We start from the raw sequence: 26,091 nt of genomic DNA on the forward strand, positions 1-26,091 counted from the left end.
AAGCATTCAGAGGTTGTGTATTTACTGCTTGGCTGTTACTTTCTCTGCTCAGCACTTCAGATGTAGAACAGAAATGCGATCACAGCAAAACAGCTTCAGAGTAAAGTCCAATTACACTAAGTTTTGCAATTTGAGCCCAGAATCAACCAGCGCTCCCCAGACTAGACTGGGAACTCAGATAAAAAGAAGCAAAAGACTAACTACTACCTAACTGGCCAGGGGAGCAACAAGTTTTCACTTAGTACAGAACAAAGGGCATTTGATTGGTTTTAAAATGCTTTGTTTTTCAAAGCAAGCATAAACTGTTGAGTAAGGGAGGATGCTGAGCAACCTGGCAGAGGCAAGTGAGATGGAGCCTGTCTGATCTGAAGAGTTCATGTGAGACAGACTTGTGCTGAAGGTGCCTAGAACAGTTCAGAGGGGTATCAAGCAGCTCCCTGCATACACCCTAAGCTGTCTGGTTTTTCTTTTATATTAAGCACAGCTACTAGTCTCAAGCCTCTCAACACAATCACAATCCATGTAACAGTAGCACCCCGCACAGAATTAGCCCATGGTAATCAACATTTACCAGTCAGGGTCATCAAAATATAGTTTTATTTACAATTTCATATTCAAATTCAATACAAATCATGAAATATTTACAACAATTTTAATTATACTACAGATAAGAAAATGCATTGCTTTTCCCTCCAGATTCAATAGTACTTTACTGTGGGCTTTAAGACAAAGTTTTGCTAACATTAGAAACAAGCCATAGATACAGAGATTAAAAGAAAAAATAAAGTGCATCTGTAAGATGTCCTTAATACCTTCACTGGGCAAGGCCCTACACTCAGTATCGAGGCACTCCGTGTTCCTCCTCCACCCCAGTTCAACTCCCCACCGATGACAGACAACTTTACCCATCCTCTGTTACAGTTACAGGACGCCAGCTCTCCCTGCAGCTTTAGCACACAGGCAAGACAGTGCACAGCAACAGTCCAGCATTTCTCAGGGGCTGGATCATTCTCTGATTAAAACACAGCAGATCCTTTGGGAAGAATCTATTTTTTTCACCCTTAGTTCAGTCTTCCTGAAGTTATCCCAGACTCACAAAGCCAAGACTCTGGCATATTGCTGGTGCTAGAGACAGTTATAACTCCAAAGATCATGGAGGATCTTTCAGGCTATCTAATATTAACAGGTTTGAGAAGTTCCTACAATTGTTCCCTTTACAGTATTGTGCAAGTCAGATTTGGCCTGTCATCCTGAAGCTCTCTTTTTCCCTTTAGGAATGTGTGGTTGGCAGGTTGGAGTTGAGAGGTAGAGTATCAATCGGTTTACTAGAAAACCAAGACACTGTAGGCAAAATCCAGTTTGACAGGCATTAGTTTGTACCCTCTCCTACCAAATTAGTGCACCTGCAAAAGAATAAGCAATCCTCTGATGCTTAACCTTATCTCCAGGGAAAGTGTGCTGGTATAATTCCCAGTACTGTTCCTGGAAAGGGAAAACAATACAAGTCTCAGCAGGAGCAAATTAGTGCACAGAAATATTAAATACGGTGTTGCTTTAAACTAAGCTGTGTCTGGTAGATGAGTATTAGACCAGATCAAAATAAATTTGTTTACAATGAAAATCCACTTGAATTAAAACAATGAACAACAAAAAACCCAAGTCAAAACAATTCCCAGTAGAGACAGCTACAACAAGGAATCTCCTCCTTATTTTTAAATGACTCAAACACTGAAGAGAAACTTTGCTGAAGATGGAACTTTTGTTTTAGTGTTAAAATCTGATGTTTTTCTTTATTTTTAAGATAGCTTTATCTGAAGAGTGCTAAAACTAAATTCCACGTGGGAGATGCAGTTTTAAGAATTTCAAACCATACAAATATGATTTGAACAAGTCCATTTGATCTCAGCATTGCCAAGGCAATATTCTTCTGCTTCAGTCTTGCAATGTTTGGTGTACACCTGCCAGCAGCAGGCTCCTTGCAGAAGGCTTACACTATGTTGCTGGCACATTCTTAAGACTTGACTTCACGAACTTGTGTTTCATCTGCCTCAAAACTTGGGTTGTCCATGTGGGGAAGGACATTCACATTGGAGGGCTGGGATTCGCTGTTTACAAGATGCATGTTGTCATCTGTCCAGAACAAAACCAAGAGAAGACAAGTTAAGAAGTGTCATAGGAAAGCTTTACAACCTTCAAGCAAACCATGCTTCCTTTATTTCCACGAGGCACTGCAGTGGGCCCTCTGCTCTACTGGGGTGCCTAACGGGGCACCCCCATACACAGGGCACTCCCTGGAGCAAGGTGTCCCACAGGAGGCAGGCAGGAAATCCTGTACTTTCCCATCAGCTGGGCTTCCCACAGGAAATCTATGCGGACACAGAGCATCACTTTCACCTCTGAAAGCTTCCCCACTCGCTCCTGTTCCCAAGGCCATTCCACAACCTAGAGTACAGTTACTTTCCTTTGTTTACCTGGAACCTTCCAATTTTTAAAATCAAGAGCAGCACTAAGAAGGTGTTGGCAAAGTTAAGCACGGAAAAGACGTTTTCAATTAGTTTGCTCTTCTTCAAAAAGATAAGGTATTTGGAAAAGCTGATAGTCTTCTCCAATTAAAATTCTGTGAAAGTGTTCAAGAATGACTCAGCCTTGGCAAAATCTGAAATTCAATTAAAGTATTTATCATCTCTATTTTGCATCATCTAAGCTACAGGAGGACTGACTCCCCAAGTTTTCTGTAAGTTAATTACTTAAAACAGACAGATCTGGTGGCAGAGCAACACTCACTCATCCAAATGTAATCTCCAAGGAGACAACAAGATGAGGGATTCTAAAAACTCAGTGAAATTCAGTGAAATCTTCAGAAAAAAAAAAGCTTTGGCCTTTCAAGTAGTAAGCCTCTGATTTTCAACTACTCTTTTCATAGACTTCAGTTTTTAATTCCTGTTTAGCTTGTGATCAATTTGAAAACAAAGACCAAGCATCAGAGCCAAGTTCCAAAACAAAAGGGGAGATTAAGATTACCCTGAAAAAACAGGTATTCAAGCACAGTGAGATGTTATTTACAGCAAACACCCTTAATTCACATCATAAGCAATGAAGTGCAACACAATCTAGCGAGACAGTAGACGCACTTTCTGATGGTGCATATTCCTCCAGCACAGATTCCTCTGCTCCTTGTACAGAAGCATATCCAGATGATGCTGTTTCACTGTGATTATCCTCTTCATTAACTGTAGAGATATTTGATGTCCTACTGGATACTGTGGCTTGCACAGACTCAGTGCCACCTTCTACATCCTCCTTTGTGAAAAAAAGAGAAAACATTTAAGTTACAACTTTGTAGGAAGCTGCATCTTTCCAAGAGACCAATCCCTGCAAGGACTGGAGTCTAGTGAACTTTTACCCAGGAAAAAAAACAATTACAACTGAAAAAAAAGCTCTGCTGTTAACTTTCACAGGCAGCATTATAGGTAAAAACCAGTTACTGCCTAATTCAGTGGAAAGTTCACATGCAGCTTCTACATTCTTCAGCCAGCTCTTCCCTTTTACTGCCCAGTACCAGCAAAATAGATTCCTCCCTCCACTCAGCATAGGTCTCCCTACCCCAAGCAAACTCTGGCATACATTTTAGCTGGTCCAGGCAGTGTCAGGCACTGGCAACAGCATCCTCCTCTGGCACTTACCACAATGAGAACTTGCAGAACACGTCAGAAATTCCTTATATATCCCAGGAAGTCATATGGCTCCAGGGAGTCTTACATGCTAACACATTTGCTTTACAAGAACACCGTGTACTTAGTAACTGAATAGAAGCTGGTTTCAAGGACAGTAAGAATGGTCAAAATCTGCCTGAAGCTTTGAGAAACACCCTAAACTGCAAGCACAAGAGCAATTCTTTAGTCATGCATTACAATCAATTTTGGTTGACATTCTGCCCAAGGCTTTAGATGATTCCACCTCAGACCAGGTCAAGTGCAGGCTTTGCTAAAGGGGCCACAGCAATTTGTCCTGTAGCATCTCACCACTGGCACAGCAACGCTTATCACCTGTGCTCTGGAGGGAGCATGAAATAGCTCAGTATGTGGTTACTACACTAGCATAACACCAATAATGGCATCTGCCACTAAGGCAGACTACAGGCTTACCTCAACACCCAAAGCTTTGAGTATGTCACATTTGCACATCGGGCATGTCCTGTGTTCCAGAAGCCAGGGGTCAATACAGCTCTTGTGAAAGAGATGGCTGGTGGAAGAAGGTAACCAACACGTTAGGGTTCACACCAGGAAAACTGTTTATGTGGCAGCTGTGAAGGCCTATTTAGAAACACTGAGAATGTATTCATTCTAGAATGGATGACCTTATTTTGCCACAAGTTCTAGTTGATAGTTATGGATAGTTGATCTCTCAACCTGTAGCTGGTTTATGTTTATTAGTATCTCTATACAACTTGTTAGAATTCAGCATGATCAACTTTGCTACAGTCTTAAGCATTTTTTTTTTTAAATCTGTGCACAATATATTCCCAGCTGCTGATTTAACTAATACAAATGTCGACATCTCAGCCTTAGCTTTAAGGTTAACTTCTATCATGCAGATGCAAATGACCAAATATCACTTGTTTCTGTTAAAACTACATAGAAAAATCATCTCCGAGTTATGCCCTCAAGATAAACTATGCTCCCACACATTTACTTTGGAATACACAGTGACTGCATAGACAAGTGGATATCTGGCAGGCTGTGTACTCGAGAAAATAAATATAGTTCAGCCATCACAGATGCAAATGTGTGCTCCTATGAAGACACTCAATTACACAATGGGTCTGAATTAGGCCACAGATTTAGGAGGACAACTGTAATCTGCCTGTTCCCTCAGCCTGAATAGAAATAGCAAGGCACTGCTCAATGTTAATCAGAGCTCTATTATGAGACGAGTACAGAGATCACCCATCCAGTGCTCAGTATCCTATGCCCCACTATGATACCAGGATTCTCCAGCTCAGCCCACATAATCAGCACCTCCTTCCAGCTGCACCAACGTAATGTCTAGAGTACAACCTGACACTTCCTTGATGCGTGACTATTTTAAGTGTTTGGACTTAATATTTGTGTATCTCTGCTACTATAAATGCCTTCAGTTTGACTATCTGGACAAGAATGCCTTCTGCAAATACACACGCCCCAGATACTTAGATACCACTGATGTGACTCACAGGAGCTTTCGATTGCTTGCTTCTTTCATGGATATAGTTAAATGCTTTCAACAAGTAGGGTCTCAGTGTTGAGGTCAACCACCACCAACAAGAGTATATTCTTGCAGTAAATATATCAATTTATAACTCAGTGAGAGAATTTAATATGGTTGATGCTGGCGGAGATCACCACTGGTGAAGATTATCAAGTAAATACAATTATCTTAACCTAGTGCCTCTTAGAGTTACATCTGGGTCAAAGAGGAATGAAAGACCACAAATGTATGTAAAAGCAGTCTCAGAGCAAAGCATAATGCAGCAGACTTGTATATACAGAATACGTGCAAAAGAAGTTAGTCCTGTCTTAACCCAACAAGTCATGCTTCGTTTGCAAGTTGGGATCAAGATTAGCAAGGTTTATAGGAAAATAATGAGAAGTCATCTCCTATCAGCCAAAAGTATCTAGAGCCTGTCTAAATGCTTCTGTACTCATGGGACTCATTTCATTAGTAAACAGGACTACCCACAAGCATATACCTGGCAAGACAACTGAATAATCATTAGCACGCATGCCTGAAAGCTTATTTGCTTTTCTTTTTTCCAAACTATTAAGCATCAAATCAAGGAAGTTAGTTGACAACACCTTAACAGCCAACTTCTTGATATCAAAACAGCTTAGAAATAGTACTGCTTAGGAGCAGAGAAAGCTCTGGCAAACCTGTAACCTGGTGCAAAGGTAGCCCCAGCTCAGATTTGATAGTGTTTCACAAGTAACACTGCTCAGCAGCTACAGATTTTTCCATTCTTCAGAACTTGGTTTTTCCTGTATCAAAATTTTTCCAAGTGCTTTTTTGTAGCACTCCAAGGGTTACAAAACTCTTCCCATACAAAATTTGTGCAGTTCACATTGCAGCCCTCTAATTTTAGAAGCTTTGCCAGAGCAGCCCTATCCAGGAAGCAAAAGGGGAAGTCCCACAGAACAAGTTTCCTTAAGCCCTGAAAAGGCTTCTTTGCTCATCTTAGAAGCAATCAAATCAAAGTCTTAGTGCTACAATACTGGGCTTCCACAGAAGCACAGCAATGAAATACTACAGTAGAGAATTTAGGAAAGTAAATTTCTATAGCTCTATTTTGGCCTTTAGTTCAGATGATGCATACAAGAATAGAAATGCTTTCTTCTAAGCTACCAAAGTTAGCATGGTTTAACAAGGTTAGCATAAGCACAATCCTCTTAGTAATCAGTAAACTAAGTGACAATAAATGGGCATGGTTTTGCCAGTTATCTGCAATTCAGAGATAATAATCTTATACACCAGCAAAGCAAGATATCTTTAAAAAAGCCCTGGCATCCCCTGGAGAGGCACTGTGGTCTGCCAAGTCATACTTGTCAGTCCACTCACAGGGGAAGTTATGAACACAGGCCACCAGGGCACACTACAAGGGTGTATTTACACAGTTCCTGTTGTTCAAAACATTGTTTAACAGAGATTGAAGAATTCTTGCTGTGCTACAGCTTGATTAAAGTTTGATCAGCTTTGTTAACATAGCAGAAGTAACAAGCAGTAAGAGGCATGCTTCCAGATTTTGGATTAAGGAGCAGTTTGGAAGACAACTTACTTGCAAATCAGAATACGCACTACTTCGTTGGGCTTGTACAGCTCAATGCACACAACACAGCTGTCTCCATCAGGACCGGTTTCCTAAAGCAGGGAAATGAATTTACAGCGTTAACAGACTTTGAAAGCTTCCTTTGAACTACAGTCAGATTTACTGCAAAGGGGTCTATCTGAAGTAATCCAAGCTCCTTTATATAATCTTACATAAACACATTGTGTGGATTACTCATAGTCAAGCTGACACTTTTAACAGAAACATTGAAAGTTTAATCCCATGGTTTAGAAGCCCAGCTGCAAACCATCATTGGATTATTTGAGGCACTACTATAGAGGTTTAGAAACTGCTACCTCCAGTTTCAGTTACAAAAAGAATAGCCAGGGAAACTGGTTAGATACACTGATTTACCTTTAAGCATCCGTGCCAGCAAATTAGGACCTCTCACCTCAGCAAGACTACAAGCGAGCAACTAAAAAGATAATCTGATTTATGAGAATGTGCAAATTGGAAAGTTTTGCACCCCGGAAAAGGGCCTGAAAGAGGAACTAATCTCCACAAGAGACAGTTGCAGCGCTCAGAGAGACTTCTGCATCCTGCTCCAGTACCAAGGACCACTCTCTGGGTGCTGTACAAGGAGTGTGCCATAATGCTTGGGAAATCATAGGATCAGTCCTACCTTGTCCCCTTGCTTCAGGGTGCGCAGCTGTAACTGCTCAATGGCCTTCTTAGCCTTGGCCTTCAGTTGTTGCTGTAACAGAAAGTGGTCCTGTTAAACACAGTCATTTTTCCCATAAGTGGTGGTTACTAACAAGTACCATGGCGCTTACTGCAAGCGGGCACCAGTTTTATAACCCAGATGTTATCAAAACAAGCCAAGTAAGCATGACCATGCTATTTAGAGACAACATGAAACCAAGCTTCAGGACATATTGACTTGGGATGACACACTAACAAGGCATTTGCATATGCTTTGTTTTTACCTAACCTTTTCACAAGGAATTTCAAGGGTTTCTTCCTATTTGAAAAGATGCAAGGTAATACCTTGATCAGATTAGACGGAGCCAAAACAAACAGCAGCCTTCAAATTGACTTAGTACAGAAGACTGAACATCGAGTCCTACAATCAATAATTTTAACTGCTCACTTTATGACAACTTCCTGGCACAAGCTCACATCCTGATGAAAGGTGAGACTCTTTACCAATCAGCTCAGCTCCCACCACCACACCCTGAACTAGTCCTCTGCCATTGCTACTGAACAGAGCACACAAACAGCTCAGGAGCCTCCCAGCACCGACCGCTCCTCTCAAGTGGAAGAATGCAGTTTTATCTCAATATTGGTTCAAAGTAACATGCACAAAGGGAAAAAAAAAAAAAAAAAAAAATCTCTTTACCAATCAGCTCAGCTCCCACCACCACACCCTGAACTAGTCCTCTGCCATTGCTACTGAACAGAGCACACAAACAGCTCAGGAGCCTCCCAGCACCGACCGCTCCTCTCAAGTGGAAGAATGCAGTTTTATCTCAATATTGGTTCAAAGTAACATGCACAAAGGGAAAAAAAAAAAAAAGAAAAAGTCTCAGAGCTTTTTCCTCCCCCTCCCTGTGACCCAAGGCATGAAACAAATGAAATGACAAGCCCCAGGTGGATCACCTGCCCCAGGCAGCTTTAATGAAAGCAGAGAAGGAAGCATTGCCCTTCACACACTGATTTGCCTGCTGCCCTCAGGATGGCAGGACAGAGATGAGCAGACAGCAGAGGCCAGCTTGCCTGGCAACTGTTGCTGCTCAGCTGTCACTGCAAAGCATTTAATTAGCACTGGAGCCAACATCTCTGTTTAAAGGTCACAGGTTGGTGCTGTTCCACCAACACGAAGAATATGCCTGTCCTCCTCCTCCTCCTAGGTGCACCTATTGCCTCGCGACATGGAGGTATCAGAAAGTGCCATCCCAACACAGCACTTGTCTTGGGGACAGACTGGACTCAAGTTTTACAGCTAACCCAAAATCCTATTCCTAACTCAGCTGCTCAGTGCCGGAACCCTGCACTGCCAGCTTTCCAGCATTACTTCCCCTTATGCTTTTCAGTTCAGTTACAGAATCTTTCCTGGGATGAAGGTGCAGTGCTGGTGGCACAAGTGCAGAATGAACAATTGGGCAGAGGGCTGCTGCTGTTGCCACCCAACAAACTCAGGGAGAACTGGTAATTCAAGTCTGCATAAGATTCCCTATGCTGAAGCAGCTAATGTCAAACAAGTTAATTTATATGGTCTGCTGTGATCCTGCCAGACAATTTGGGTGCAAAAAAGACATTTGTGTATCAGTTTTGTTTGGGGATCCTAAGATATAGCATCAATATGCACAGGTGAAGGATGCAAATGAGTTTAAGTATATTTCTTAGGAACAAGAACTAGTCGAGTTTTCTTTGAAGCTTGTAAAGTTGTTCTGCTGAAGACATCGCTGTATGTTTCTGTATGTCACTTAAGATTAACTTTAGAATGATGTTCCCCTTGGCAATGTTTCAGACTGAAGCCACAGAGAAGCAGCCACATACTCATCTCAGTAAACAGAGACCTCCAAAAGTTTCAGCAGCAAATGTGGTAACATCAGGAATGCAGCAACATTAGTACTTCTCATATGCAGCCAGAACTGTCACTGCTACTTGTTACTAATTGAAACTAAACTTTCTAGGAATGTACTCCCTCATCAGTATCTAATCTACACATCTAATGTCAGGCCAAGCATATCAGACAGGACCCAACTGGCTGTATTGTTAATAATTTACTGAAGCAATATTTTAAGTTTTGCCTGAGCACAAGTTTAATTGCTTTTCATTAAATGCTCCAATGGCAAAGTCACCTTTAACATTGCCTTTGGGAAGTACAGCAGAACACCCCTCTGGGGAGATGGAAAAGGTTGCAAGAAGCAGCTTTTACTGAATAGCCTACCAGGAGATCCAGGATACTCGAGCTTGGAATATCAAAGCATTTTGTGAAGCCAAGTTTTCCAAGCAAACATTAAAAGTCCAAAACCCAGCAACTCTAGAAAAAATAGTTAAGTTTAGGCAGGAAAAAAATAAAAAGAATCAAGATATTACAAAGCAGGTCAGGTCCCAGCTTCTATCCAGACTCTGGCATATTTGAAGCTGAGAGATATCTAGTGGGAAAATTACGTTTGCTGTTGCTTTATCCTCCATCTTCCCTAGTCCAACACTGCAGATTTTATCTCCTTCTGCATAGGGGTGTCTTCCTGGCACTCTGCAAGCACGGTCATGGCAATGCAGATCGGCGAGCTCTATCAGCATCAGGAACTCCTGCTTTTCTCCTGTAAGCTAAGGAAGTTCTTCCCCACCGGTAGCTACTGCCATGAAAACAGTTCTGAATTGTGGGAAGTTGAGCAACTCACCTCCTCCAAAGCCATTAGTTAGGTCATTTCTCAGCTGCAACATCTAATCTTTATGAAATCAATGGAAGTGAAGACTTGAGCTTAAATTAGAAACCAGGCCACAGATAACATCTCTGGCCATTTTGCATTATTAAGAAAGGTTAATTTATTGAGGAACTGAATTTGCCAGTACTTCACTGGCTAGAAAGTTAGCAAGCCACCTACCACACTGCCCTTGTTTTTCTGCCTTCTTGTTCACAGACTTCATGATGCAGTAAAAGATGGCAGAGGTGGGGACTTGAATTTCAAGCCCAGAAGAAAATATGCATTCAGACAGGAACTATCAAGCTATCAAGAAAAAGTGCTTTTACCGGAAGAAGCACGTAGTCATTCAAAGCAGTACAGAAACTGTATTGGCAAATAGTGAAGTTTAAAGGTATTCAACAGCCTGTCTATAGAACAAGAGATTGCTTCAGAAAGCACTGAAGATTTTTCTCAAGCCAAAAGAGAAGGGAAACATATTGCCAATATGTTAATACCTGGAAGCCCTCCAATTCAAGCAGAGGTTTCAACTAGTCCCATACATGAATGAAACACGTATCTAGCCAGGCTCTTTGTTTCAAGAAGCCTTTGCAGGATAGACAAAGGATCTAGAAAATGTTCTCCCCTCTTTCTGTTCTCCCCCTCAGGGACTCACACTTCATTGCCTTTTTCAGTCCAGGGCGAGAACTCTCCTGGGGCTGTAGCTCAGTCCACAGGAAAAAGCCTAATATTCAGGAACTTAAACATAAAAAGAGACAAGCTGCATATAACGTATCACAATTAGCTCATCATAGTACTCAGAGCAGTTCAAAACACATTAGTTTTGGTTCAAGTGGTCAACTTTAAAGGACTCCTGACACCACAGCAATATAATCCCACAGGAAAGGTCAAAAAAGCAGACATACTTTGAAGAGTAGTAACACGGGCTTAAAAGTGATACATTCAGAGCAGCAGTTCACTTCTGAAAGGAAAAGCTTTAATACTTAACTATTACACACTTGACTGTGTCCCAAAGGAACCCTCCAAAAAGAACATATAACCCTTCAACATCTGTGCAATAAAGGAGGCAAAACACACTCCTTTACTCCACCAAATAATAGGCTGAAGTCCCAGCAATCCAAGTTCGCAAAGAGCTGAATGATGACAGGGAAGCTCCCCATCTAGCATGCAAGCTGGTGAGTTGTTTGACTAATATTCAGTATTTCATAGAACCAAAGCAGTCAAACTTATCTCAAACTTTGGATATACACTGAAAATCCAATCAGCTGCCTACCAGGGAACGCTGTAGCATCACCTTTTAGTAGTTCACCTTCACTAACAAGAACTTTCTAGTTATTCTTTGCTTATCTAAGCATTGTGAGGTCAGTTTTTAGATGCCATGGTATAAAAGCAATTGAAAACAATTCTGGATTGTCTCGAGTTTCATTTTTACAAAACAGTACCTTTTTACCCCCTGATAGCAGAGATGCTTTCTTCTATTCTTATACTTTATAAAGCACATTTTAAGGCTCCTTCATTCCAGTTCAGCCGAAATCATGCGGAACTGGCATGTCATTTATCAATGTTATTTTTCAATCCACAGTAAACTCCTTGTGCACACAGAACTCAAGGTAGAAATGGTTTGTCAAGGTGCTAGCCAAGCAGACTGGATTTTCCCAGTACCATCTACCACCGAGGCATTAATAACATTTGTAACTTGTTGAAAACCTGATAGGTCAGAATAGAGCTGGACTTCCAAAACCACTGTTAAATACCTTCAAAGGAGGAAAAGCTTTCATGTGATTTGATAAACAGTGTACTTTGCAGACCATCTTCTAGAGTGCCCAGTTTCTCCTGCCCAGGTTTGTTTAGCATTGAACAGAGTTCTCATACTAGGGTAGATGGCAGGGAATGAAAAAGGGAATTCATCAGCAGAAGACAGTGGACATCTCTGTCCACAGATGTCAGCAAGAAGACACCATCAAGTTACAGCTCCAGGCCATCCCTCATGAAAGGTACTACAGAGACAACTCCTGTTGACACCCAGGACTGGCAATGAGACATCTCACAGGCAGATGGCAACTTCCAATACTGCTCTTTCAGCCATTCTCCTATTGTATCCCCACTTCAGGTGTGGCACAATACCAAAACGTGCACTTAGAGGAGGCCTAGGCCAGAAGATGATGCAGTCCCAGGCACAACAAGGCACAAATACAGTTTCATCTCACTGTCAGATCTCTAGTTTCAGTAAGGATACAGCCATCATCCACAAGATTACACTTAGACAACAGGGTTTCAGAACACAAACTGGACTGAGTCAGTTTCTGTGATTACTTGAGAAAACCCAGCATTCAACTCTGACTAATACTTGAATCCATCATTCAACTCTGGGAATATTCATGCAACTCTGCCATTCATCCCAGCTAGTCTCTCTGCCTGCCAAGAACACCAGTGGTTCTATATGTTAGCATTTTAAAGAAGCCTAAAATGATACAGGAGCCTGAAACTGGCCTGAATTTCAACACCTGTGTCCAGCTTTATCAGCTTATTTCAGAAGGATCTTGCTGAAGAGGCCCAAATTCTCCAGGACAGCAGAGAAGCTCATTAGGGCAGGTCTTCTGCAGTGGCAGAGAAGTCTGTCACTTTAACTATCTAACGACTGATGCAGAAATAATTCACATACCCTGAGCCCAGCTAGAGTGTGATGCTCGTGCTATTGATGTTTGTAGGAAATGACTCTATAACAACTCTCCTTTCAGAGTTCCAGTAGATCCTGCAAGAAGAACTGCAAATATCAATGGTCCCCTTTGCAGCACAGCTGTAAGGGCAAGGCCAGTGCCTCTCACATCCTGTCCCTGCTGCTGCCCATCACCTTCAACAGATGTCATGCCAGTACTTTATTCTCACTTTTAAGTCTTTTGACTTAATACCTGCTACTTCAGGGCTACAGTGGGTCTGATGAGACTGAAGACAAAGCTATAAGCACAGTCCTACCAGCTGATCAGATTATTGCACTGAAGAGAGTGACTTGGAAACTTATTAGCAACTCCCTGCCTGGGGTTTAAGACCACAATTTAACTGTGCTTTTTTTCAACACCTAATTGAGACTGTCATTGCAATTCTCAGAAAGCAGCTCTCAACAAGCAGCAGTTTCCTAACTTGTGGTCTACAGAAAGGCAGCCAAAGTCATGCACCGCTTTGCAGAGGCGTTTGCAGTCGTGTCTCACGTTACAGCTCGCACCAGGCACCGCGGCGTGGGACGTGTGAGGGTCACCTAAAAGCAGTTCAGCGCTCTCACCGCCTCCAGTACATCAGCCTTACAGCTCCACTGCAGTTCAGGGAGTAAGATTTGTAAGAGACAGAGATAGCTAAACCTGATCGGTTGCTTTCTCCAGACAGTTTACTTTTTTTTTTCTTTTTTCCTTTGAGAAGTTAAAGATTAAAGCACTTTAAAGACCACGCTTCTTCCTGGGGAATGAACAAATCCAGTAATTTTGGTGCTTGCCCAGTATTTTGCCCTCAAGATCTACAGCGGGGAGGTTCAGGGGTACGAATAAAGCAACAGCACACACAAACTCACCTGATTCCTGGACTGGGCCCTTGCAATCCTGAGTCGCCGAGCAGAATAAAAAATAAAGTAGCCCATGGTTGCTGCTGTGACAATGAAAAATGACACTGAGATGAAGAAGACGGAGTACTGATTCATCCAAGCACCATGCTTTTTCCCCACTTCAATGACCATAGTCACTTTCATGCCACTCTCAATCCGGTGTAAGATCTCCATGCCTTTCAGGTTGCCAATCATAATTGCAACGATATCTTCAGCACCTGCAAAAGGAGAAGGGAAATCCATGCTCAGTTCCCAGATGTTGTATAAGAGTCATTGTCTTAGATGTTCCAGTTCAAGTGCTACAGAACAGACTAGAAAGTTTCTAACTAGCATTTGCAAATTCAACATGAGCTGATGGAACGAGTGCCACATCCATGTGCTTGATCAGCTGAAAAATATGTCCAATTACCTATGAGCTGCATAAGTGAACGATATTTAGAATTCATTCCTCTCCATAGCACTCCTCACTCCTGTACAGGATGTGCATTGTCATTATTTTAGACTCAACACTTTGGCAATTTACATTTTAACATGCCTTTGAACTACATGAAGTTAAAAATAAAGCCTACACAGAGCGAGGTCACTAGGGATTGTGGTATCTCCAGGAGCTCAGGGATGGCAGGTACCCAGCTGGTGGCTTAAGGATCCTTCCTGTAATGGATCCGACTCCCTCCCTGCTCCACTGCCACTTCTTAACACTTCTTTTCTAAATTTGACACACTGTTGAGTACCTCCCCAGACACTGAGAAATCAAAGCCATAGATCAACTTTTGCTTCTGTATTTTCAGAAGCAATAGAGAAATGTTTGAGTGAAATTTGGTTGTGAGCTATAAATGGTGTTGTGGGTTTCTAATGCAAATTCAGAAGGAAGCAAATATTGAGGTGTGCTTGGCTTTTAAAGGGTTGGCAGCAGATGACAAACTCCATCCAGATTTTAACAACAGATTTCATTTACTCAGTTGGCCATCATGACAAGCCATCAGAGGAACCAAGGGGTTTATGGTAGGAAGAAATTCCAAGGAACTCTGGTCACCAAGCACAGACCAGAACAAAGCTGCTTTCATTTTGGTGACAAGGAAGTGCTTGAGGACACTTGACACTATTCGCAGGAACCTTAGGCAGTCCCAATAAAACAGAAAGCCTTCTAAGATGGGGGGGAACTAAAAGGGAGAAAGTGAGACGAGTAAATTGTTACTGGCCTTGCTCTAAATACAAAAAATGTGGATTCAAAGACTAGCCAGTGAGGACTCTCACTGCCTTAAATCATCAGCTGCACAACATTCATAATAGATATTGCACAGTGAAGGAATAAAGACAGTTACAAAAGTGCTATTTTTAGCTAACCTCCCAGCCAAGGAAGAGACCAAATTTTTTCCCCTCCATTAATAGAAACCTTATCCAACTTTCAGCTATCAAAAAAGCTAGAACTGGTGTTAAACCACAAAGGCCATAATTTAAGAAAACGCTTTCTAGTTTTTCAGCTTGTTCACATAATGCCTTTGATCCAACACAGCTAAGCATGATGTCTAGCAACTCTCCTCAGTGTGACTAAACTCATCTTTTATTCAGAAAGCTCCTTGTAATGAAAGTACATCACAGAGAAAATGAAAAAAAAAAAAGTCAGCCAGACTGCCACTACTGTCCTTTGTGATGAACTAGAGCTTATACAACAGTTATGAAATGAGCTGGAGTCAGGTGTTAGTAGCAAGCAAAAAAATTTAGCAAGGGTCAAGTCAGAAGCTGTGACTTACTTTCATAAGCATGGAAGAAAGTGTGGAAGAACAGGCTGTGACAACAAGAAAATAAAGACTGCCAAAAAAAGCTTGTTCTGCCTTATTCCCCTTTGCTTCTGCACGTCTCACTAGTCAAATATAGCTTGTGGTTATGCGCAATACAAGATGTAGTATAGGAATTCCTGTTAATGAAATGTCACCATCAGCCTGCAAAACCACTGCAAACTGCAAGTTACTAAGCCATCAGCTGTGAACAAATTTCACCCCTACAGAAAAAAATCTTCCATTTAAGTCTCCAGCTAATCAGTTCACCAGGATGTCATTAGATGACAGTATTAAGTCTTTTCCTGACAGTTTTCCCCCCAGAGATTTCAGTTTCAGCTCAGTTTCAGCTCTGCTCTAAATAAACCTGTGAGTGGCCAGCTGGTAGCTTTGACACTGGGCTAACAAGTACAGAAGTGAGAGAGGGACCATTTCCATCAGCACCTGCACTACTTCCCCCCTTGGAGCAAAGCCCCACTGACATACATCAGCATCCACCTTCCACACTTTATAATACTAGCTCTTGGGACCAATTTCTAAAGGCTATTACAGATGAGCTACCCTGACATCACATGAAGTTAACCAAATGGCCTTCTGCCAACAGCAGGGGAAAGGGAGTCCAGAAATTGCATCTTAATATCTGGCCATCAGCAGCACAGCAGTTTGGTCACTTCAGAAACTCCTTTTGGTCAGGGACTAAACAGGGCTCTGGTACCACCACATAGGGCCTACCATGGGGGCGTCACCCCTACCTCTCAGAAAACAAGGCCTCCTTCACCTGCCAAGAAGAGATTCAATGATGCCCTATTAGCCTGAAGCTAAGACAGAAGCCCAGAATCCACATTTAGGACTACTGCTGTGCTTCTAGAATAAAAGCAGCTAGGATCACCCCCACCACCTGCTAGATGGGTCCCATCACAACAGGTGATGTTGTGATGAAACATGTTACTGTGGCCTGGAAACCACCAACCTAGACAGAGGCTCCTGGCAGTGCTTGGGCATCTTAATGGAAACAAGCTATTTGAGGGGACACCTACAGATGTACAAGCTCAGCAGCTGCCCTGAACTGTCAGCTCCCCTCTTCTATCCTGTCTCCAGCAAAGCAAGAGGAAAGTCTTAACAGTTGTGCATGGCCAAAACCTCACAGAAACCCAAGTTCCTTGCCCAGGCATCAGCTTTTGTGATTCAGGAATACTTTCTCTAACAGTTTAAGGGACATTAGAAGGTGAGATTAAGCTGCCGCCTGTTTAGCTAATAATGGGCTCATAGCTAAACAGAAGCAAGACCTGTTTAGTTAAACATTTCCCAGCCTCTCTCCTTTCACCATCTCCTGTGAAATTGGCGAGAGAAAGTTACTCAAGTTTTTCAACAAATACAATCTGCTTCTCAGATGTGGAGTTTTGCAGAAGACACCTCCCAAATCACAAGGCAGGCACGCTGGTCAAAACCTGAAGGTTTCGCAGATATGGGTCGGCACAGACGAGGCACAAGAACTCAAAATGGTTTCTTGGGGCAGGAAAGAGCTGGGACACAAGCACATTTGGCACACAAGGGGAGTGCATGACTGGGATCAAAGTTTTACCTTCCTGTATCAGGTTTACTTAGATGTAGAGTGGACTTGCATCTATTTATACCATGTAAATACCTATATTAAACTCTGCCCTGCAAAGACTTCACTTGTTCTGCCATTGCACTTCTGCTCCCTGTAAACATGACGTTACAGGTTTGGCAACTCAGCAGAGAAATGTAATGTGCAAGAGGTGCACAGAACCAGGAGCATTAACTTTTGCACAGCAAACACCTGCTTTTTCACATTCGTTAAGGAGATTATTGTAATCCAGTGCTACTCTGTGTGCTACAGATAAACCTACTCCGAACCAAGCAAATTGTAGGTCCTGGAGAACAGTCACCCCACAATATTTACAGACTGCAATGTAACTGAATCAATGCCTTAAGAGTAGTCATTTTTAGCAAAAAAAATCAGTCTGTTCATGCATTAAAGCACATCAAGGCAATGATTAGATCAACCAAATCCCCTGCTTTAAAACAAGGTATGGCAAAGCATTGCTTACCTCATTCAGATTAAATATACACAATGCACAGGGTAACCAGAACTTTAGTTCTTTGTGTCATTGCTAAGTCCCAGGAGAAGTAGGCCCCTATATGTCATTGCTCAGTATGGTGGGACTCCATAGCATACCCCCAGGCAACACTTGCATTGCAGATCCATGCTAGAGCATAACACTGATGCCTCCTGGGTCTCCAAATTCTTGCACAGCTAACATCATAAACCTTCTCCCCACAGAAGCAGCTCAGAAGGGCTGTCACAGTGTGTTCAGGGTGAACAAAGCTGCAAACCAATTCTTACAGGAGGGGAGATTTTTCAGACTTGCCAAAGTGGTGAAGGAATGAGAAACCCTAGCAGCTTAGAGAAACTATGTTCTTCCTAGGCATATTACAATTACAACTTCTACAAAAACTACAAGCAGGTTTCTCTGGGTGTTACAGTGAATTTATTTTTTTTTAATGAAAAGGGAACTGGTTTTACATATATATATTGATTATTAATATTCAATAATGAGTATTCCTTTCTTGCTTCTCTGTTGGAACCTGCTGAAGTTAATCACCTTTTCAGGTGATTACAGTACAGCTTCCAGGACTGAAGTTCACAAAGTGTCAAAGAGATTCAGGTTAAGGAATGCACCAGGTTTTGCAGTAATTAGAGGCAACATGACTGAAGGCTTTCTGCCCAGCCCCCAGAACTGTTAAAGCCTTTTACCATACGGAAAGAGAAAATAAAACATTACAAGGCAGCTACACTAGCACTCCAGGTGAAATAAATACAGATTTCCTCACCTGGGATGAAAGCTGAATGCTACCTTAACCATCATTAAGATTTATCCCTCATATCCTGCATCTCCAGCCTCCCTGTCAAGCCACTCACTGCATGAGAAAGAACATCAGAACAAATACGGGGCACTACCTGAGCTTCACCCGTTCACAGCAACCATCCCTTCAGAGACAGCTTTCGTAAGCTAATCCTCCCCCGAGGAGAGCAGGGAGTTACCATAGCAGTGTGTTTTCCAGGGTAAAATCCTGCCTCCTGGACGCTCCTGTGCAGGCTCCTACAAGTTGAAACCACTCCACACACAGCAGAGAGCTGGAGAGGAGGAAAGGAGCCTTTCTGTGGACGCTGCTCCTCCTCAGAGCTCCAACCGGTTTGAAGTCAAACTTTGCTGTCGCAATTTCAGAGCTTTGCCTTTTCTTCCAGATGTTAGGAAAAAGAAAACTTTGCCCCTGTCTTAATCCTAATGTAGCTTTTGCATTGTGCATTTAATAAAACTGAAGCACAGCCTGGAAAAGGGGAAGAAAGAAGCCCCTCCAGAAATTTAAATCTCTGCAGTGTTATCAAAACTCTGTCAAGTTACAAAGGCCATATTTAAGTTCCCCAGCTAATGAACTGTCAGCAAACAAGTTTAACTTTAAGGAAACCTTTTTCAGTGTTTGAATTTAAGGAATCTTTATTGTAATACCACCTTTCATTATTTACCACTTGAGTTCCATAACCAAGAAAACCAAACTGACTCAGACTGCTAACCACAAATGCCAGCTTTGCAACGGAATGCTGTTTTCTGGTGCAACCCATTTTAGGGTCTAATATACTAGGACCCAACAGAAAATATCATGTGCCTTCAAAACTTAAGCAAAAAATCAGTTATGGTACTTGCTATCTCTGCACACTTTCCCTTCTTCTACCACTGACTTCAATACCCCACCTGGCACCACAGAGAACTTTAATTCAATCTAAAAGAAATATTTAACATTCTTTCTGTGCAATACTCTAAGGTGACACTGACAAACACCATGTATGTTTTTCCGACTCTTGTGAGGCCCTGGCAAGGCTTTTTGCAGTGAATAATTAACTTCCAGCTGTTTGACAGCTTTGCATGTCATGGAAGCCAACTCAAGAACTTCAGCTCCAAATCAGCTCCTCTAGCCTCACTTAAAATTGGTTTCTCAGCTTGTTCAGGCACTGGAAGTGTTTTACATTGTTCAAGCATGCTTTAAACCAACCAAATCCAGCTCCAGTTAAGTCAGGAAAGACCTTTTCATTTCAGTTTAAAAGCTTCAGTGTAACTTGGGGGAAATTCTATCGATCTTTATTTTTCTCAGATAGCAAAAACCAAATCCCTTTAATGCCTCTATCACCATTTACCAAGAACAGGCTGTGAAACATCATGATGGGACCCTTTCCCCTTTGGGAATGGACCTAGCTACAACATAGTCTGGTGAAAACATTTGAGGAAGGCAACAGTTTTGTAGGCGTTTTTAAGAAAGAAGGTATAAAACATGGTAAATAGACAAGTTATTTCTGAACACAGAAAAAGCTAGCACGCTGCTCACAAGCTCCAACATATTGCATTTGGTAATTTTTCTCCCCCTTTCTCAAAGTCCAAAGTGTTGCATCATCTTTAGGCAGAGTGAAATGAAGCGCCCAGAGCTTTGCCAGTATTATTTCACTTCGTCCAGAGAGCACCTTGTGCAACCAACACATCTGCTGTGGCCCAGCCACGGCTCCCTCGCCCCGGGAACCAGCACAGCTCATCCATGGCTTGGCCCAACGCCTCACTCGGGTCTCCTCCCTTGGTGGTATCAGCAACCCGTTTTGACCATGCTGAAGAGAAACAGTTCCACAGAAGTCACTGGAAGGGGAAGGAAACAGTACAGCAAATCTATCTGAAAGTTAAACATTATCTTTCCCTGCGTAGGAGGGGTTTTCTGACAGGTTAGCCTTGGCTAGCTCATTGGAAGTTGTTTAATAACACCGTGGCAGAGTGAGTTCAGATAAACTAAGACATTTAGGTTTTTTTTTTAAAAAAAAAGATGACCTTTTTTGTTTTACAAAGGAATTAAACAGCAATTCAGCAGACAACCCATGAACTGTTTTCTCCAAATGCTTTAAGAGGACTTAGAAATGTAGGATGCAATTATTAACAGATTAAAGGCTGCGGGCATTTTGCTACAGCTGAGTAAGTTCTGCCAGAGGACTACTACAGGATGAGGGATTTTGTTTTTAAAGAGCTTGTATGATCTTGCAGAGAAGTCTTCAGAGAATGCAGTCACACAAGAACTGTTCCACGTACCACAGCAATAACCCATCACACCCCCTTTCTGCAGCTATATAAAGCCCCAGCTGACCACCATGTAAGCCATGTGCTCAGAAAAAGCAGAATGGAAGAAATTACATTTGATTTTGATTGCTTCATATCCAAAAAGGAGCAGCAGAAAATAGACTTCAGAGGTTGAATTTTCAAGGAAAGGATAGACTCTCCTTCACCACAGCAGAATCACTGTCTGAAGACTCTTTAGGGAGATGAAATGCAAACCCTGGTCTTGGTCAGATGGCGGCTGGATCTTTGCTTTTAGCTACCTGATGTGGTGCTGGCAGCACAGAAGATCAGCACGAGCTGTGCCTTCAGCTGTACTGATAGGAGCTTGTAGTATTCCCCTGGCATCCCTCCAACCACCAACATCAGCAAAAAGGCAGGAGATCAAGCCATCTCCTGTACTTTAACATGAAAGACATTGTCAGTTGACTCTCCCAACAATTTCCAACCAGATTAGCACACCTGGTTCTTCAGGCAGGTAAGAAGAATATTTAAAAAAAAGTTTAAAGGTTTAAAAAAAAACAAACAACAGTTTTCAGGTTTAAAAAAAAAAACCAGCAAAAAGATTGCTTGTCTCACTGTATTGACATAGTAAGAAACAGGGGATTTCTGGTGGTTATCAAACAGGCTGGTACAAGTTTACTGTTATCTGTTACAGTAAAAAGGAAAATAAACTAACAGCATACACAAACGGAGCCAATATTACAGACTCAGTGTAATTCACCTCGGGTGAAAGGCCAGCCCTGCAGACAAAACCCATTTTGTCTCAGCACCACACGGTGAGGTGTGGGGTGCAAGGGCTATCTCCAGCCTCAGAGGAGTGCTATAGAACCAGTCACCCACACACTTGCTCTGCTCTCATCAATGGTACAAGGTTGACAAATAAAAAACGATTGCTTTCATCCACACGCACGAGGCCAAGTCTTATCAGCAGTGCAGGTCTGACCGAGCAGCACCCATCCCAGCACTCATCCTCCATCGCAGACTCTGACTGAGGAAACATCATCCTCTCACCGTGATTGCCCTGTGATAAGCTCTCCCCTTTGCAAGAGGGGAGGGTGACCAAACTCCTGATTTTAGGAGCAATTTAAGCCTGTACAAGCCTACCATATAGGTAGGCTTGTCCCTCCCCCTTCTCCTGCTCTGCATGCTCTCCACCCCAAACATTACCTGGCACCAAGATAAAAGAATCACTCCTTTCCAGGCTACTTTACAGTTATTCAAAGCAACAGCCCCTTATGACCCCAGCTTTTTGATCGAAGTGTCTTCTTGCTCACACTATCACCTAAGCTTAATGAAATCTACTTTCAGCCTGCTTTACTTGGCAGCTGGCACTATGCCTGATCTCCTCCTCCACAACATACACGTCTTTCAAAGTACAGAGATAAACATTCAAAAGCAAGATACTTTAAAAAGTTGCAAAAATTGGCAGGAGTACACAGGAGTAGGAAGCAATAGCTAGAGCTTTAAAAAGAAAATAAGAAAATAAAAGGGGGAGGGAAGGGAAGGAACATTACATGAAATTTAAAGATGACAGCCTTAGAAGATCCTCAGCATGGTAAGGACAGAAGAGAGGGAAGCAGAGAAGCTCCCTGGTGGTTGTGCCGCACAGAAGAAACACCTATTTTGGAGAACTCATGCCCACAGCAGTCTTTAGCTGGAAACACACACCACCATTTATTAGTCGACTACACTGCTAGGGAACTACTATGCACATTTTTCCAGGGAGACTCTTTGGTGGGGTAGGCCTGTAGATCAGTCATCCAACAGTTAATGTGGATAAGGAAGATTTCCACACTAGAAAGCGTGGGGAAGCTCTTTACCAAACAGGCTGGGTGTCTAAAGAAGCACATCAAGACCAAATGAAGTTTTACATGACACGAGTTTCCATGGATCCCCAGGGGATACTGGAGGTGGAAAACAACCTGCACGCCATTTAGTTTAAATAGTGTTAAAAGTTATTATTTGCCAAGGGAATCCAACAGTTACCAGCCTTTACTTTTTTTTTTGCTTCTCAGCCTTTCAGACTTAGGTAAATGCTGCCAGGCCCTAAATCTTAGAACATTTAGAACATGAAATCATCCTTTAAAACAGCAGCCAAGACAGGATGCTTATTAAGGGCACTGAGATGAATGAGATCTGTAGGACAGCTCTCTTAGCATGCTGTTTGGTCAGTAGCACTTGCAAGAGGGAAGTGTCATCTTTCAGTTCAGCAAACAGCATCTGAAGCCCTCTGGAGAAACAGCAATCCACATTCCCTAATGAAAATTCTTCAGTGAATTTACACAACAGCTTTCAGCAGTTTTTAGTAAACACATCACTCGCTCTCTTCAAATGAGATTGAGCTCACAGCTAATATCCCTTGCTCTCAACATACTCGTAGCAGCCTAGTGCTCACTGGAAACAGGCAAGTTTGAGGAAGCTAATGATAAAATAATATAAGCCAGCACAGCATAAGCCAGGAGAACTGCAGAAAGACACATTTGATACAGCAGTGAGCAGCCCTGAGCCCGACCCGCTCTTCGCTCACAGCATGTTCACAACTGGAGGCAAACAAGCACCCTCATTGTTTCAGGGCCATATGTCCCACACCATGAAGCCTCTGCTCCCACAGCTGTCACTTGGGATTCTAATCCATCCTTTCACATCTCAGCAGCACAGTAAACCCAAAGAGCAAGAGCCTGGAACAGGTCTGTGAAGTGCCATCTGAGGGTTGGTGCCCACCCTGCTGTTTTCCACAGCACAGAGGTACCTAAACCAGACCAAAAAGAGCAAGATCAGAAGCTGTCAGGAGCACTGATTAGTCTATCCTCCTCTTAGTGCCTCATGCTTGCTCACAGACCTCTGTGCTGTGGGGCAGCCTCAACTCACTGCCACGCACCCACCATAACCTGCAGGTGGGGATCAGGGTCACGAGTGACACCCCCTGTCCCATGATCAGTTATCCAAGTACCACTACAGCCATGACATTAACTTTCTCTACACCAGGCAGCCAGGAGAACTGAACTGAGCTCATAAAGACAAAGTTGCAGTACATACACATCAGCTATTCCCAGATTCCAAGAGCTATGAACTCTACAGGCTGCCAATACCATTCAGGTCCAGGGAGTCCAATTCATTCATGTTCATTCCCAACAAGGAGCTGCTGGTAGGAAGGGCTAAATAATCCACAGAGGCTCACCCAGCCGTGGCCAGGGAATATGGGTCAGCAAGTGGTATTGCTTAGACCTTGCATCCTCATTCCTCACCTCGGATGTGCCCAGCACAAGCCTTCACTCCCTGCAAAGCAGAGGTGCGCCATGTGCTTACCCAACATTGACAAAGCCTCCGCACAGCCTGCCTTGGGACTCCTGCTCTGTCTCAGTCTTAACAGGAAGGGTTTTACAGCTCACACCAGCCTTTTAATATCACAGCAGAGTCTTAGCTTCTTTCTTCAGATCGTGCCTCACATGAACTTGAAGCAGAGCACAATTAAACACTTCTGCCATGCCATGCACTAGTTCCTCTAAGCATATGGAGACCAGCCTTCACCTCAGTGAAATTCCTGCAGAACAAGTTAAGTGGCAGTGCTACATATTTAACCTTTCCTTCCCCTTTCCCCCATTGATGCGAGTTTACACTTGAACCAGATCTTGTCAGCGTAAGACATGCTCTTACTGTTCTGTTTTAGGCAGAATTATTTAGCTGTGTTCCCCCAGAATAAGCCCTCTGCAGATCAGGTGATGTGCTTCTCAAGGCTAGAGTTACACGACAAGAGGGAAACCAAAGAAAATGATCACAATAGCTTTCTGACCTGCAAAGAATCCTTCTTTACCAGCTGCGGGGAAATACTCAACAGCAAAGAACACTTTCCATGGTTATCACCATACCCTGACCCCAAGGCCACCCAACAAACTGGTTCTACCTTAAGTCAAGGACCACCTTTAAAACAAAACAACTCTCCTTGTGCACTTTTTGCCCACACACTGCTTTTTCTCTCTAATCAAATGCCTTTTTCAGAAGGTCAATATAGATTACAGAGAGGTGCAGTTATATGCACACAGAACTGTACTTTGAAACCCTGCTCAGCCTGCCACAGAGTGGTACCATCCTCTTAAAATGAGCACAATTAAAACTCAAGTTTGCTAATTGATATGGTTTTATGCTTTTAAAAGTCCAAAGTAAATACTTGATATTCTGTGCATCAGAGAGGATTAGTCAGGATTTGATCGTATCTGATTTGGCTATTTATTGCATTCTGTTGTTTTTATTGCCAGGGTGGTTTGCTTTTTGCAGTGTGTTTTGTTTTGCTTTTAAAATTAGCACACCAAAAATTTTCCACACAGAGCACTGATATAAGCAATAAAGAATTCATCAGACTAAACATGACTATTAGAAAAAAAAAAAAGCCTGTGGAAGCAGGATGACCAGGACAAACACTGCAGTGAAGTACAGTCACATTTAACTCTCTAAACAAGAAAGCTGCTTCAAAAGCTGAGCTTGACAGCCCCAGAAAAAGGCACACTGTACTTTTAGATAAGCTTCTGTGAATAACTTTGTGTCCTGTTGCCACCAAAGTTCTGCAGAGAAAAGCATGTTGTGCCAGGCCAATGCCAGCTCCCGTGCCCCGCTGGGGAGAGCAGAGCCCTGGGGGCAGGAGATGTACCCCCAGAACCTCAGGAGATGGGAAAGCCCCGGTGCTGAGCTCCCCCTCTCCTCAGCAAAGCCACCTCCTGCTACTTCCCACTGCCTCAGCTCGGAGGAAGTGCCCAGCCTGGTTGGGTTTCACTTGACAGCATATGATGGCCCACTTAAAGCAGAAATGAAGCCAATGAGGAAACCCAGATTGTGAAGTCACCGTTAGCACAGATACGGCCGTTACAGCAACGGCGGGAGTTGCAGCTGGACAAAAAACATTCTTTAATGAGCAGGGCTACCTTCACCACTGCCTCCAGAAGAGCTGAAGCACCCAGTCCACCATGGGAGGCCAGAAGAAGAGACCCATCCCATAGGGGCAGCTCTTATCTCTTATGTTTGCGCACGGCATTTCATCAGTATTATACAAGCAATATCCTGCACTTGGCAAAACGAATTAGGCTGGTGACTTGCAGCTTGCTTCCTCTTGGCCATGCTGTGTTGAAAGCCTGCAATGTTTGTCAAGTCTGACTGGAGAGCGTTGGCTCCCAGCAGGGACACAGGGCAGGGGTGGCCCAAGGACAGCGTGCCACCAAAGCCCCATGAGCAGAAGGAAGAACATCGGCGCGGAAAGAGGTGAGAGCGGGGACTCGCAGACGACTGCAACAACAGAAAAAGATAAGTCAAGTCCAGAGAGGAAGAAAAGGGAGGGTGG

General features: G+C 42.9%; 1 protein-coding gene across 2 annotated transcripts in view; it reads right to left on the reverse strand.

Annotated features, from left to right (window-relative positions):
- Positions 1 to 574: 574 nt before the first annotated feature.
- The window catches only part of RNF128 (ring finger protein 128, E3 ubiquitin protein ligase), a 48,814-nt gene continuing 23,297 nt past the window's right edge, over positions 575 to 26,091 (reverse strand). For both annotated transcript variants that reach the window (XM_014955372.1, XM_014955371.1), the window contains exons 2-7: positions 13,790 to 14,037; positions 7,482 to 7,553; positions 6,809 to 6,891; positions 4,146 to 4,242; positions 3,132 to 3,300; positions 575 to 2,130 (exon numbers count right to left, since the gene is read on the reverse strand). In XM_014955372.1, the coding sequence (XP_014810858.1) occupies positions 2,012 to 2,130; positions 3,132 to 3,300; positions 4,146 to 4,242; positions 6,809 to 6,891; positions 7,482 to 7,553; positions 13,790 to 14,037 (788 nt within the window). In that variant the 3' untranslated portion in view covers positions 575 to 2,011. The remainder of the gene's footprint in view (positions 2,131 to 3,131; positions 3,301 to 4,145; positions 4,243 to 6,808; positions 6,892 to 7,481; positions 7,554 to 13,789; positions 14,038 to 26,091) is intronic.

The sequence above is a fragment of the Calidris pugnax genome, unplaced genomic scaffold (genome assembly GCF_001431845.1).
Source record: "Calidris pugnax isolate Ruff unplaced genomic scaffold, ASM143184v1 scaffold38, whole genome shotgun sequence".
Classification (NCBI taxonomy): Eukaryota; Metazoa; Chordata; class Aves; order Charadriiformes; family Scolopacidae; genus Calidris; species Calidris pugnax.